The sequence below is a fragment of the Motacilla alba genome, chromosome 5, assembly GCF_015832195.1.
Source record: "Motacilla alba alba isolate MOTALB_02 chromosome 5, Motacilla_alba_V1.0_pri, whole genome shotgun sequence".
NCBI classification, from domain to species: Eukaryota; Metazoa; Chordata; class Aves; order Passeriformes; family Motacillidae; genus Motacilla; species Motacilla alba.
In genome coordinates, this window is record NC_052020.1 from 10,780,516 (window position 1) to 10,795,748 (window position 15,233).

A 15,233-nucleotide genomic window follows, 5' to 3' on the forward strand; every position below is an offset into this window, starting at 1 on the left:
CCTTCTTCCCGGCAAATAGGCTTTCTTTTCGAACGAGAGGAACAAACGCAATAAGGTTCCCCTTTTCCTGGAAGCCGGGCACTGCTCCAGCGCCAGAGGCGCCGAGGGGCTCCCGCCTCCCGCTCCCTGAGGGGCGATCCCGCTCCCTTCGCTGATGCAAAGCCTTTGCCGAGGGAAAAGGGGCTCGCAGACGGGCTTATCCCGCTGCCCTGTGGCACCATCGGCGCTGCAGTGTGTCCAGAGAAGGGAAAGGAAGCCGGGGAAGGGTCGGGAGCGCAAGACCCGTGGGGAGCGGCTGAGGGAGCAGGGAGCCTGGAGAAAGGAGGCTCAGGCGGGACCTATGGCTCTGCAATTCCCGGAAAGGAGGGTGAGACCGGGCAGGGTCGGGCTCTTCTCCCAGACAACCAGCGACAAGAGAGCACAGCCTATAGAGCTTCCCCTCGTGTGCCAGGGGAGGTTCAGGTTGGGCATCAGGAGGAATTTCTTCACAGAAGAGGTGATTAGACACTGGAACGGACTGCCCATGGACGTGGCGAAGTCACCGCCCCGCAGGTGTTCGAGGAACCACTGGACGTGGCACTCGGTGCCATGGTCAAGATGACACGGCGGTGTTCGGTCATAGGTCGGACTCGATGATCTCAGAGGCCTTTCCCAGCCTAAGTGATCCTGTGATTTATGTGATTTATGTGATTTATGTGATTCCTCCGCCGCCGGGCCCGAGGAGCGGGGCTGGGACACCGCCGCCCCGCCCCGTATTTACCACTAGTGAGCGCATCCCCGTTACCGTACGTACCCACACGGGTACGCCCCAAAGCCGCCGTTACCGTATTTACCGACACTAACCCGCCACCGCATTTCAAGGACGTGGAGCCCAACACGTGCTCCCGCACACCACAGCAAAGCCGTAATGCCCCGAGAAAAGCGCATGCGCCGTGCGGCGGCGGGGGCGGGAGCGCGGCCGCGACCCGGTGGGGTGAGGAGAGGCGGAGCGGCCGGTCCCGCCTCCTCCTCCTCCTGCCCGCGACTCCCGGTGCTGCCGGTCCCGCCTCCTGCTCCCCGCGGCTCCCGGTGCCGCCGAGGCCTGCCCCGGCCCTGACTCGCCGGGCCCCGGGGCGCCGCAGAGCCATGGCGCAGCGCAGGGTGGCGGAGCGCGGGCCTTGCCAGGCGGCGGCGGCGGCAGCGGAGAGCGCCAGGCACCAGCGGCAGCTTCTGGAAGGTGCCGGGGGCTCGGGGCGGCGGGAGCGGGGGTGACCTCTCCCTGGCATCGGACGGTGCCCGATGCGGGTGTCGGTGCCCGGGGACGGTGCCCGGTGCGGCTGCCGGAGCCTCTGGCGCTCGGGCACCGGCCCCGTCCCGCGCGGGCACCGGGGCGGCCGGGCCGGGCCCCTCACGGGGCGTGCGGGGGGAGGCGGCTCCCGCCCCTCGGCGCCCGGAATGGGGCAGAGACCCCTTCCCCTTTCCCTGTGCGTGAGGGAACACGCGTGGCTCCGTGTGTGTGTATGTGTGTGTGTGTTGGTGTTAGTGTTATTCCACTGCCGGCACGCCTGAAGTACAGTGCAAGCGGCAGAAAGCGCAGCGGGCTGAGTTTTCCTTTTCTGCCCTATGAGTTGCTGATTTGTTTATTTATCTGTCGTTTATTTTGCTCCTTGGGGAAGGTGTTGTCAGAATAACCCCGGTTACAGTGCAGTGGAGCAGGTTGCCCAGGGAGGGTGTGGAGTCTCCCTCAGTGGCGGTACTCCAGAGCCGTGTGGATGCAGTCCTGTTCCCGGGATGGCCCTGCCTGGGCTGGGAGGTTGGACCCGCTGACCACTGTGCTCCCTTCCAGCCTGACAGCCCTGCGATTCCCTGGTTGTGATTGCTTTGTGGATGCCGTCTTTGGCCTCGGCTGACCCAGCGCACACCTGTGGGGTCGCGCTGACCTTAAACCTAAAAATCCTCGCAGCCGATAAAATTGCCAGCTCGCCCAGCGGGCTCCGTGGCTTTCGTCATCCAGTCGCTGCATTTCGCAACGGTGAGGTGTCGGCGTGACCCACTTGAGTGCTGTGTGTTGGCATTGTAGTTGTGCCAGCGGCATCTGCGAGGGAAAACACAGCCTCGGTCGGCTCTTGGGGTGTTCTGCAGGTGACCCTGGGTGTGAAGCTGGGTGAGCCTCAGAGTGCCCGAGGAGAGAGTGGTTTAGTACATGCACACATACGCAGCCCGGTGTGGATGCAGAGAGTGTGTGGTGTTCGTTTCACTTCTAAATGCTTTATGTGTGCAGTTGCATTTGTGTTAATCAATGTATTGCACAAACACGGTCATTTCGATAAACATCTAAAACACAGAAGAGGCCTAAAATGTCATTTTATCACTTACTTCACTTACTGTACTCCCATTGCTTCCACTACGCAAGGATTAAAGGCTAATAAACACACATATACATCCACATGAGTGTAAAATATGTGTAATTCCCAAGACTAGCAGCTGTGATCTTTATATCACAGGCTAGCGTGTGTGTGTTTATGTAGGTTTCCTCCTAATGAGTATGTCTCACCCAACTGGCTCTATCTGGAAGCCTTTCATTAGAGGGGGAGAAAAAACCTCAAAGTCTGTTAATGAGCAGGTGTTTAAGTTACTTTGTGCATCCTGGAAATTTAACTTCAAGTTGAATCTGTAGTTAATTCGACTGGCAGAAGATTTCTGGCAAAAAGGAAAACATATGTATGGCTTACATTGTTCAACTGTTTTTCTTCTCTTTACAAATGTATTTATTAATTGAGGCTTAAATTATTATGGATCATAGAAGGTGACTTCTGTGGGATGTTTGCCAGCATAGAAACTTCAGAGTTGTTTGAAAGCTTTCAGGGAATGTGAGCAATGTGTGTTATTGAAAGCATTGGTTGGGAGATGCCTACAGAGAGTTTACTTTAATATTCCCTTAAAGGATGAGTTTGAAATCTGTTGTAAGTCATGAAGGATTGTTTTTTCTTGTTTTGTTTTGCTAGTGCTGGGGTTTTTCTGACTTTGTTTCGTGTTTAATTTCAGGGAAAGCTCTAGCAGAAGGTGGATCAGCTCGGACGTCCCTTCTTATTTTAGTGTCCATCTTCTTATCAGCTGCTTTCCTTATGTTCCTGGTATATAAAAATTTCCCACAACTTAGTGAGTAAGTATGTTGTGGAAGTTTAATTTATCAATTGATTTGCTTTTCAGTATCAGACTGTGGAGGAGCCTGCATGGGGATATGACATAAACTCGGAGAATTGTTCTCGATCTGAGGTTTTTTTGCACAGTGGAGATCCTGTGTTTTGAGGTGTTGCCCCCTGGCACGTTATCAGTGGTAACTGACACCTTCAGCTGAGAGCCAGAGTGTGTTCAGCTCAGGCTGAGTTCACTTGAAACTTCCTTGTGCCTTGGTGGAACTGGAGGCTGTCACCAAAAGGGGAAATTCCTCTTCCTTCCTAGCTAAACTTTGCCTTCTCTTTTTCTCCTTGTTGCACCTGGTGCTTGTGTTGGGATGGCAGGCAGGCTGACAGTGGGAGCCTGCTTGTCTGACAGCTTTCTTTTTCACTTTTAGTAGTTAAATTTCTGTCTGATGAACTTGCTCAACAAGGTCAGTTTGCAGTGGCCCGTCCCTAAGCCTGGTACACAGGGGGCAAAGACACTTAAGTGTGCTGCCCAGGGTTGCGCCAGATTAAGGTGTGACATGAGATTTTGCCCTTAGAACTTTATTTGTTTGTGAGGTGAAGTTCTGCCACTCGTGCTGCACTTGAGCTGTTCTGACCCCAGCTCTGAGGCAGCTGCAGTTGGTTTTGGCTGAAATGTTGGCTGCTTTCACTTGCCAAGGTTTGGCTTGTGCAATTTTTTCTTTCTCTTCAGTACTTGGTAAGAAAAAAAAACCCTAGAGAAGAAGCACATCATTGTACTGAATAAAAAAACCAGCTCGCAAATATCTAAAATTGGGGATTTTCTAATATAAACCACACTGTAAATATTAGGTGTTCATCTGAGAACATTATTACAACAATAATCATGGTTTGTTTGCTGAAGCTGTAATTTAGTGTTGCAGTGTATCTCATTATCTCTGTATTCAGTAAGTAATTGTACTATGCTGTTTGATTATATTTCCATCATTCCTGCTTTTTTTTTTTCCTCTTCAGAGAAGAAAGAGAATGTATAAAGGTTCCTAGAGATATGGATGATGCAAAGGCCTTGGGAAAAGTCTTGTCCAAATACAAGGACACGTTTTACGTTCAAGTGTTAGTGGCTTATTTTGCCACCTATGTTTTGTATCCTTTTTCTGATATAAAGGGCAGTTTTGATGTAGTCAGGCTTCTCTGAAAATGAAAAATACAATTTGATAAATTCTTGGTCATGGGTGAAGTTTAACATACCTAGGAGTGTCTACAAAGAGACACAAATGTTTTAAACTCTTGGAAATTTAAAAACATTTCTCTGTATATGAGGCTTGGTCTTACTTTAGTGTTATGATAACTTTTAAAAGAAAGTGAATTTTGAGGTAGAAATTACTAATTTCTAAAAGAAAATTGAGACTACTGCTTTACTCTTCCTTGAGACATTCAAAGACATTTCCACGTAAGGGTAATGTATAGAATATTTAGCAGTGTTTCTTAAGGAAAGTATTTTGAGCCATCATTCATCTCTGCACTGCCCAAATTCACAAAACCAAATCTCTGTTTTCTTTTAGAGAGACAAATTTCTGAAGTGCTTTCTGTCCAGGGAGACACAAAGGCTACCTATGTTCTGTGTTGACTTCTTTTTCCTGAGTGCTGAATATATTAATTAATCATTAAGCACACTCTTAACTGGAACACTTAACTAAAGGTTAATAACTTTAAAGCTGCAGAAGAGGTTTGTGTCACAGTTTTAACGCAGGAGGCTTTTGTAACTTAGAAGAGTCAGCACTGAATGTGCCATTAGTAATTCTCCTTCAGCTCATTCTTTCAAAGTATTACACAAAAAATATTTAATATTTCCCAAATCATAGATCTAGGAAGAAAATTAAAATGTTAGTTTATATATTAACAAGGAGTAGAATAAATTGGCTCTTGATTGAGCTGCTCTAGCAGTCCTAGATGTGATGACCTTTACTGTCTCAGCAGCAGACTGTGGTCAGTTTCCAGGCAGGGTACAATTACCCCTGAACCTTGACATGGCTTAGCAAAAGCTGTACTGCACTCAGGAAAATTATTGGGCTTTTGATATTTCAGTCAGTTCAACTTGAGTAAAGTAGTGTACAGGGTTTTTTTGCTTTATAACTTTTCTGTCCAAAGTGGGCAATGCATCATAGTCTCAAGTATGCCTAGCAAGCCTTAAGTCCAACAACCTGCTTGCTTATGCTGCAGAAACCTAATTTTTGCCTTTTAAAAAATTTCTGACTGAAATTAGTGATCAGCTATTGTAGTTAGTGACTACACTAAGCCTGTTTGTAAGGAAGTAATAGCTGCCTTCATACATTTCAGTCTTCCATGAAACTTGTGCTTATGGGCTCAGACAGGCCTGTGGACTTTCCAGAGAGAATGTCTGAAACTGCTCATCTCGAGTCAACAGGGTAAAATCAGAAGGATGTGTTTCCTGGAAGTCAGAATAAATCCTCTGTGGCAGTTGTAGCACAGATAAAGAGGAAAATGTAGTCAGCTTTCATTACTTTGACTTATTTCTGTATGTGTAGTGACAGATCTGCATCTTGTTGCTCTGTGCTTGAGCTTCTTGGGCAACTCCACAAAAGGTTTTTTGAATTAAGGATCTTGAGAGGCCCTGCCTGTTTATGCTTTTTCTAATTGTAAAATGTATCCTGACTGCTTATTATATATCAGCTAAGTAGCTTTTTAGAAATGTGTTTTTCCTTAATGAAGATGCATCCAGCTTGCAAACATTTGCTATTCCTGGGTCTATATTCCTCAGTATCCTGTCAGGGTTTCTTTATCCCTTTCCACTGGCCTTATTTCTTGTTTGTTTGGTAAGTATGGAAAGTAGTTTGTGAGGGCATGTATTTCTATCCATTTGGAATGCAACCAAGCATCTGAGCAGCTTCCTGTTGGAAATGATCAGTCTGAAACTGGCATACACTTCAGTTTCTGATAACTATTGAGTTCTTGCTCAGCTCTGCTGCAAGAATGGCACTACCCACAAAATTCACTGTAGCACTGGGTGATGATCCAAAACACTCAGCTGTTCCCCCAGGTTTTCTTAATAACGAAGGCATTGGAGTGTGAATCAGGCAGCTTCCCATACTCTAAATTTGTTTAGCATCTGCCAGAACCCAGTTGTGATTTCACTGCACAATTACTGTGCTTTTATTATCACCATGCAAAATACATCTGTTTTTTAACTGGCTTAAATATGCAAGAAGCTTAAAGATTTGAAATGTATGTTATCAACAAGCTTTAAAATATGTCATGGGCAAAGGATGCAATGATAATGAGCCTTAGTATTGAGAAGGTAGGGAGGACCCTATTCAGTTTTTATGTTTGAATTTCTTTAATGGCATTGTGCATCTTATTTGAAAAGCTTTCCCTGTTCAAAGTCTTAAAACTGCAGAAGCACTCAATATTAAGTGATTAGTAATCAATGTAGTCTGCTTTGAGTGTTGAGATTGATCGAAATGCCTTGGAAATAAACTGTCTTGGATCAACAACGTTCTTAGGGAGTGTGTCCATCCTGCTGGAGGAGAGCCCTCACGGAGGGCTGCATGGAAACCTGCTCTAGCCAGGCAGTGTAGTTAACACAGACACAAGGCTGACATTAGGTAGAGTTTCTGCTCATTTGTTGTCTGTTTTTTTTTTTCAGTGCTCAGGACTTGGAGCTTCATTCTGCTATATGCTGTCATACCTAGTGGGACGTCCCGTTGTGTACAGATATTTAACAGAAAAAGCAGTCAAATGGTCAGAACAGGTAAGGTTTCTAGGGATGCTGGAACTTACTGTACAAAATGTGTCATGGAATAGAGTGGAAAACTAGGAGGTCTTGTGCTCATGTATCCAGTTACACAGAAGGGATTCTGGAAGCATTCCTGATTTTATGGTATTTCCCATGAGAAAGTTGTTCTTACCTAGGAAGTGTTTGCAACTGATCACCCCCCTGGTTTATTTAGTGTCAATAGGAAACCTCTCCAGTTTCAGGTAATTTCAGGTAATTGCTCTCTAAGCATTAGCACTAATGAAAGCTGGGTTTGTATTTTCGTGTTGGAGGAACCTGTAGCTGGATGTCTGATTGAAAAACCTTAACTTGAACATGTTGTTGTAGTTGGAGCATTTAGAAACTTTTTCTAATAGTATCTGGTAACATTAGTTTCAGCAGGTCTTGATTGTGAGGTGAACCTAAAGGTTTTGCAGTACAGAAATACAGTGTGAGTTGTACTTCACTTTATGTGTCTTTAATTGATGCTCTGAAACATTCAAACAAATTTTTATTTTTGCAAGTATGAAGAACATGTACTCTTCAAGAAATTTTCAAGAAATTATAGAAATTTTTGAATCACATAAAAATGGTTTAATTCTGTTCCTCATTAAATTAGATATGGAGGTGTGTCTGGCACAATTGACCTAGTTAGATTTTACAGTACCACTTTGACTCTTGACCCAAGTAAATCTTAATATTGCAGTATAACCTTGAGGCTGTTCTGAGTAGGTTACTACTGCCATTAGTAGAACTGAATATGTGATTTGACATTGCATGTGCAGCTCATATCTCACTGTTTCCAGGTTAGTTGGACTGTATCATGCTTATCATGCTTGCATATTGAGGTTAAGGCATTTTATATACAGCATTAATCAATATTTAAGTATTGTCCTTCATTAAGGTTTAATAAACCCACGGTGCTCCTGATTTTAATGTTACAGAAAAATCTAAATTTGGCTAGAGCTGAAAAACAAGGTTGTGACTGGGGTGAGCTGCCATGTGAGATTTCAGGTTTGTTTTCAACTGTTTGAGGCTTAAGCTTAGTGCAGGTCTGCCAGGCCAGGCCAGAACTGTGGCTGCTCAGCTATCCTTGCAGCTTGGCTCGAGGCTGTGCTTGCTGTCTCCAAGGCTGATGTGCTAGAGGCAGGCTGGAAGGAGAAGGAGCTTTGTTGTAGCATTGGTGTGAGGAGCTGGGCGAGACCTGAGCACACAATTAAGGCTGTAAATGAAGTTGGAGCTGTTGCTGCTCCTGGGTTAGTGCTGGGCACTGTGACCTCTGGGGAGACAGGCTTTGGAGCTGTGCTGGGAGCAGCCACCTCAGGAAGTTCAGAGCAGTGACCTGGCTGAGTTTCCCGGTGAGGAATGTAGCTGTGTTTCAAGCTTGATCACAAGTTAGGATGGAATGGCTTGAGGAACAAACTTCATTGCTAGTTCCTGCAAAAGGTTGAGGAGTGGGGTGACAGGCTGGCTGTGGTGGCTGGGCTGTGGCTCTGCCTGTGCCTCTGCTGCTGGAGTTGGCTGAGTCAGTCAGACACATCACCACTGCTCTGCCACACACAGCTATTTCCAGGCTGTGTATTTAGCAGGTGACTCACTGGGCGCTCTTCCCCACATCACACATTTTTAACTGATTTTTATGTTTGCAACATGTAAATGTCTACAAAATATAGGGGAAAAACTCTTGAAACCTCTATGGTTGTGTATTTTCAAGGCAGGGATTTTTTAACCAAAGTTTTGTTTGTTTGGTTTTGTTTTGGCAGGTTGAACGACATAGAGAACATCTTATTAACTACATAATATTTTTGAGAATAACACCTTTCCTCCCCAACTGGTTTATCAATATCACATCTCCTGTAATCAACGTGCCATTGAAAGTGTTTTTCATTGGCACTTTCCTAGGTAAGAATTGTGGCTAGTGAGCCACAGTTTGGGGTGGCCAGAAGAAGAGGTATACACTATATCTATTTTAATTTTTAATTTTAATGTGCTTTTCGGCACATTTTTGCACATGCTTTTTAATCTGATCAGGAAACAATCCAGTATTTTTCCTTTATGAACTTCATGAAAGAGTTCATTATTTTTCCTTTATGAAAAGTCAGTTTGTAAAGAGATAACTTGAAATCTGGAGGGTCTAAAGAGCAGAGATAATTTGCTTAGTCTCCTGTGTTTGAGTTTGTATTAAAAATATTGAGAATGGCTTAAAAGCCTTTTTTTGGATAAAGGTTTTTTATCTTTGAATTCTGTATTTACAGCCCTCTTTTAATAAAAAAAGTACAAGACAACAAAATCTCAACATTTTGGTGTTAAAACTGGGGTGACTAATTACCTAACAAGCTGTTTTTTCGTCCTTTCCTTGCTCCAGGTGTAGCACCACCATCTTTTGTAGCCATTAAGGCAGGAACAACGCTGTACCAGCTTACAACAGCAGGGGAAGCTGTTTCCTGGAACTCTGTTTTTGTCCTCATGATTCTAGCCATCCTCTCCATCCTACCAGCTCTCTTCCAGAAGAAGCTGAAACAGAAGTTTGAATAAAGCTCAAACTGGACCAGAATTTCCCATACTTCATCTCAGGATCAGCACTTCTGATATTTGTATATTGCTTTTCTATTGGATCTTAAGCAATTATAGGGGAGGCTTGTGATTGATAAGAATGTCTTTAACTGAACACATGGCCTTGAACTGAAGGAAATGTGTTCAGAAATGTACTGCATATAGTTTTGTAATCAAACACCAGTGTTTTACTTTGGGATGGTGTGCGTGGCCCTCAGGATGAGGGAAGTGAGAACATAGACGTAACATTTTGCTCTAGTTACACGCAGAGCAAAAACTGTGACGTAGACACAAACTACAGGTGATGCTCTCTAGCACTTGCAGGAAAACCCCCTGAACAATTCAGCCCAACTTGGTAACATCCTCTGTAGGCTTGCATGTCATCTGGTCTGAGAGCATTTCTTACTAACAAGATTTCCCTTCTCTTTTGCCTTGGGGAGTTTCAAAATAATGTAACGGTGCTCACTCAGAAACAAGGTTCTTTGCAGTACTTTAACTACAATATTATTCTCATCCTGATTGTTTACTTCTATTTATTAGTGCTGTATGGAATTAAATACTTGAACCTACCTACATCTGCTTTACTTACTGGATTAACAAAGGCAAAGTGTCACTTCATTCCCTTTTGGTCCCTGTAAAGTTTTATTCTGGGAGCAGATACAGGAAGGGAGGGAGCAGCTTAGAATTCTTATATTGGCTAGCTGATGATTTTTAAGTTCTAATTTTCATTTTTTAATGTTGATTATTTTGCCAATATTTCACTTGCATATATTTATCCCGCCAACTTAAGAAAGTGATGGTATGATTTATATAAACTTGCAGTTTTCAAGTGATTTAAAAACGCTTAGGCAGTGTAATATTACCATTTCTCAAGCAATATGTAAAGAGTGTAAAATTTCTCATTGCAGCTTGATTAGCTAAAAGAAATGTCAGGTACACAAACTGGTGCAGTTCCCATCAAAGAGCTGATCCCAAATCATGTTCAGAGCACCATGGAACAGCAGGCTCTTGTGTGGGTGTATATAAAAACGGGGGTTCCATTGCCTGCCAAGGCAGTGAGCAGCCATGGCTCACCTTCAGTAGCAGTCTGTGCATTCCCTCAGTAAGGTACAAGGTGCCTTCCCCTGTGCTTCCAGCTGTGGTTGTCTGCTGTGTTGTCAGTGGAACCCCATCAAACAAGGCCCTGGGCAGTGAGGAGCTGGGGAGCACGTGGGTGCTTTATCCAGCTGAAACCAGTGCTGCTCACGTGGTTTAAGCTGATGCCCCTGCAGTGTCTTGCTGGAGAGGGACTCAGCACATCAGCTCCAGTTCCAGGGTTTATTTGTCTGTGTCCTCTGTTAACTTGTGATCATATCATAGATCTTTGAGATGTAAGAGAACAGTTCATGAATGTGATAATGTAGAAGGTACTGACTGGTACCTTTAAAGGGTTTATTCATTTTTGTAACATAATGTTAATTGACTGCTTTGTTTCATCACAGTATTACTTGTAAATATATAGTAAATATTATTGATACACCATTTTTCTTTTATTTAAATCCAGGCTGCACAGTAAATGCTATTTTTTACATAAGTATATAAAGGAATTTATATCAGTTCTGTTTGCAAGTTTATTGTAAGATCATTCAGCTCCAGCAATTCTTTTGTTATTTAGAATTTACTCTAAAAGTGTACTTTGGCATTTAAAACTGAACAATGATTACTTTTATTGCTGCCATTCTAATCTCCAGAGTCCTCTACCCAGGGGATTTATTCCATAGTAAACCCGCATGTGAATTGAGCCATGTGAGCAAGTGTCCCCTGGACTACTGAGTGTGGAGCTGCTGTGGATTTACAGCCTACTTTTCTGCAGAGTTAACTTCTCATGCAGATGAGCTCTCAGAATAAATTACCTTCCACTTATTTTACGGTGGCTTTTCTCAAAATCTGTCTCAATTCCTGGTGAGTTACAGAAGCTGCTGTAACATCCCTCCCATGCCAGTGTTGTGGTGGAACCTTGTCGCTAAAGAAGGAGCTGAACTCTCTTTCAGTCTAATGTGACCTGTGCTATCGCTTGACATTTCACGGGGTTCTGTTTCACGATGGAGATGGGATCAGGCTTTGTTCCTGAGGACTCTGTTACTGTTGTATTTCAGCCACAAGACTGGCCTCCCGTCACAATAACTAAAAGCCTTAAGACCTTAAAAAGGTTCAGAATAGGGTTCTTTACTTTTCAAAACCTTTGCATTTTTAACCCATCCCTTCTGTGTTTATCTTCAGCTGCCAGCAGCCTGAGGTGCTTCCCTATCCCATGGGGACTTCTGAGCGTTGTGCAGAGTGAGGCAGGCCTTGTGGAAAGCAAACCAAGCACTGTGCTGTGGGGTACTGCACTAGCCTACTCTTTCCTTTAGGGAATCCAGCAAGTGATCCAAGAGACAGCCATAACATTTTGACAGAAAAACAGTGGCTACCATGAAACAAACCAGGACATCAGAAAGATGTAGCTTTGTTTTTTAATTGCAAGGGATTTTGGAGCTGTGAGGTGACCTGTTTATCTTTTGGAAGCTTTTTTGTGATACCTGCATGACCTCATTACTAAGTGTCTCTTGCCATTTGATAATAAAGCTGTTATATAAAATCTGAAATCTGTATTTTTTGAGTATAATGAAGCATTCTGAACTTCCCACCAAGCTGAATTTTTTATTAAGTATTTTAAAGGGCTGAGTCCTTCTTAAACGGTATTTTTAATGATTGATTAAAAATTAAATTGAGCTGATTACATCTGTAGATGAGATTAATTCTGTTTCTACCTTTATTTTAAAATAAATAGGTAAATTTGATTTCCTTTTATCTCTGAAATTAATTTCTCACATACAGCAGTAATTTTGAAGGGTTTTTCTGGTTTGCACTGGAAGGCAACTGGGTCTAACTTTTGTCTCTTCAAATACATCTATTTGCACAAAGTGCCTTTTTTTCTTTAATCCCTTGTGGAAAACCCCTGTGCCAAAGTTATTGCAGCTTCATTCACCCTCCCTTAATATTCTGTCAAGGCCAGTTTAAGAATGCTTTTTCTTCCTTGTGTAGAAAACATGCTGGAAGGGTAAGACAGAAGAAGGAAAAGTCAAAAGTAAGAAGCTTTTGTTGGTGAATGATGCTGTTATGCAAAGTCAAAACATGTCTTTTGTTTTCAGACAGCTGAAGATTTCTGTGTGTTTCTGAGAGTTTTCATCATGTGGAGTTTGGGAACCCTATAGTTTACTATGGCAATGCTAAGAGGGAAATTAAAAAGGGTTTTGATGGGAAAGCAGGATCCAGAGGAACTTTTTCAAATTTCCATCCAAGAGAAGTAAATACTCTGACTATTTTATGACCAATTGATGTCTTGCAATGACAGACATTTATAACTCAGCTGGTGGCTTTATAGCTCCAGGTCACCCAGACTGAAAGAAGTTACGGCCTTTTAGTACTGGCAATTAATATAAATAATGGCATAACACATCCACTAACATACCATAACTCCCCTTCCAGTTCTTAAAAATGCTCCACCTAGTGTGAAAATTCCCGTTTCGTTGTTTTATAGTACACAAGGAAGAATCTGGGTCTGGATTACGAGAGCCCAGTTAGTGACTGGTGTATATGTGAGAGGCTCATAAAAGCTCCTTTCTGTAAATAGCCTTCCAAACACAGAGGATTCTGCTCCTGTGCAGCTGTGTGGCTTCAGGGGTCTCCTCATAGCCTTAAAAGGTTCCTAGGCCCTGGTAGGTCCTCAAGGGGGCTGGGAATGCTTCAGTGGGAAATAGCTTTTAAAATTCTGCCTCAGAATTGAGATCTAATGTTACACTCATAACTCCTGATTTTTCTTTTACAACCTAGCTCTGAGGAGTTGTATCTAAAACCTGGAATTTGCAGTGTTTACTGTACTTGGAAGAATTCCATGTCATGGAAAAGTATTCTGAGCAGATCACTAAATCATTCTATGTTTGACTCTTTGTTCTGTGTTAAACTGATTTCTCATGCCTGTGAGAAAGATAAACTCCCAGTCAACCCTGAACTTGTCTTCAGCTGGATCTCTTGAAGTCTATAGGGCCTGATGGGATTCATCCAAGAGTACTCAGAGAGCTGGATGGTGTCATCACAAGACCTCTCTCAATGAATGATTTTGGAATCTTGGCAATCTGGAGAGGTCCCAGTCTACTGGAAGGTGGCAAATATTGTCCCAGTTTTCAAGAAGGGCAAGAAGGATGACCATGCAAACCACAGGCCTGTCAGTCTCACTTCAAGGCCCAATAAAATCATGGAGAAGATTCAGTAAAGCTTTTGATGCCATCTCTCACAGTATCCCTCTGGAGAAAATGCCCAGCACTCAGCTGGGTAAACACATCACGGGTGAGTGACTGGCTCACGGGTCTGGCACCGAGGGTCGTAGTGAATGGGGTGGCATCACCTGTGGGCCCTGCCACTAATGGGGTTCTGCAGGGTTCTGTCTCGGCCCCATCCTCCTCAACATCTTCATCCTGCTCTTGTGCAGCTGTGGGATTCGCTGCTTCAGCACTCTCTTCAACATCTTCAGTAATGACCTGGATGCAGGACTGGAAGGAATGCTAAGCAAGGACTGGAAGGGGCACCAAGTAACTCTGCTGACTATACTACAAGGGGAGGAGCTGTAGATTCCCTGCAGAGACCATGGCAAGGGCTGGGCAATCACCAGCCATGTGAAGTTCAATAAAGACAAGTGCTGGGTTCTGCACCTCCGTATGGAGCAGCCCTGGATACATGGACAGACTGGGGAACGAGACGCTGGAGAGCAGCGCCACGGAACGGGAGCTGGGGGTTGCAGTTGTCGGTAAATTGAGCTTCAGCCCATAGTGTGGGCTCCTGGAGCTGGGGACAAGAGGGACAGTGCTGTATGGGATTTAGGAAATGTTTTACTCCCTGAAGTGCCAGCTCTGTCCTGATGTGTGAGGATCTGTGTGTTAGGTAATCCCGTGGGCAGGCTCTATTCCACAAGTCTGTCGTGTAGATGTCACACCAAACACATGGTCAATAAGGTGCAGCCAGATTCAAGTGTCTGGTTTTGCAGACTGGAGAGGATTGCTTTAATCATAAGAGTCACTGATTGGATTTTTGTTTTCTTAAAGAATCCAGGGTAAATATCTCAATCAGAGTCACCAGAAGACACCACATACAATCAGCACCCTGACAACCGGAGCAATTTGTTTGTGCCTTGAGCTCTGTAACTTTTCAAAGCTTAGCTCATCTTGGGAAACAGCTGCCCAGAAAAAAGAGAAACACCCCATTTCAGACTTCTTCAATTCTCGGAGCAATGTTGAACGGAACTGTAATTTGCTGTTGTGTTTTCCTATTGCTTAGTAAATAAATTCTTCCAAAAATTGTGACTTGGATTGTTGGCAAAGTAAATCTGAATTAGGTAGCATGAGGAATACTCAAGATATCTGTGCATCAAGTTCTGTTTTTCACTATTTTAAAGACTTCATTCTCTTTGACTTAAGGTTTGAGCTTGAAAATACAAGTCTCTGCCATAGAAAACATCAGCTGAATCAACGTTGATGGTCTTGCCAAAGACAATGAATCTTTTAAATCTCTTCCTATTTACTAATATGTCTTTATGATTCTCTGGCTAAAGAATCCTAGTTTCCACAGAATTCACAATTCCACAGATTTTCTCAACATCATAAAGAATACTTTCAAGAATTCATAATGTCATCTAGAGTGTTATTGTTTTACTGAAGGACATCTAAGCCATTTGCCAAGTTTCCTGACAGAATTGCCATATTTTGGGAGTTTCC

General features: G+C 43.7%; 1 protein-coding gene across 2 annotated transcripts; it reads left to right on the top strand.

Moving 5' to 3' along the window:
- The first annotated feature begins 928 nt into the window (after nt 1–928).
- On the top strand, nt 929–12,071 carry TMEM41B (transmembrane protein 41B). Of its 2 annotated transcripts, XM_038138917.1 has the most exons (8): nt 929–1,216; nt 1,826–2,011; nt 3,025–3,142; nt 4,137–4,265; nt 5,863–5,956; nt 6,787–6,891; nt 8,658–8,796; nt 9,260–12,071. In XM_038138917.1, exons 2-8 carry the CDS (start codon nt 1,867–1,869, stop codon nt 9,427–9,429), a joined length of 900 nt encoding a protein of 299 aa, XP_037994845.1. In that variant the 5' UTR covers nt 929–1,216; nt 1,826–1,866; the 3' UTR covers nt 9,430–12,071. The 2 variants fall into 2 exon arrangements, with proteins under 2 accessions (XP_037994845.1, XP_037994846.1); XM_038138918.1 differs by lacking the exon at nt 1,826–2,011 and having other exon boundaries at nt 933–1,216.
- The last annotated feature ends 3,162 nt before the right edge of the window (nt 12,072–15,233 follow it).

Coding starts and splice junctions, on each gene's coding strand:
- TMEM41B (XM_038138917.1), top strand. CDS start 1,867: ATGCCGTCTTTGGCCTCGGCTGACCCAGCGCACACCTGTGGGGTCGCG. Junction 4,266..5,862: donor TATTTTGCCACCTATGTTTT/GTATCCTTTTTC, acceptor AGATGCATCCAG/CTTGCAAACATTTGCTATTC. Junction 6,892..8,657: donor CAGTCAAATGGTCAGAACAG/GTAAGGTTTCTA, acceptor TTGTTTTGGCAG/GTTGAACGACATAGAGAACA.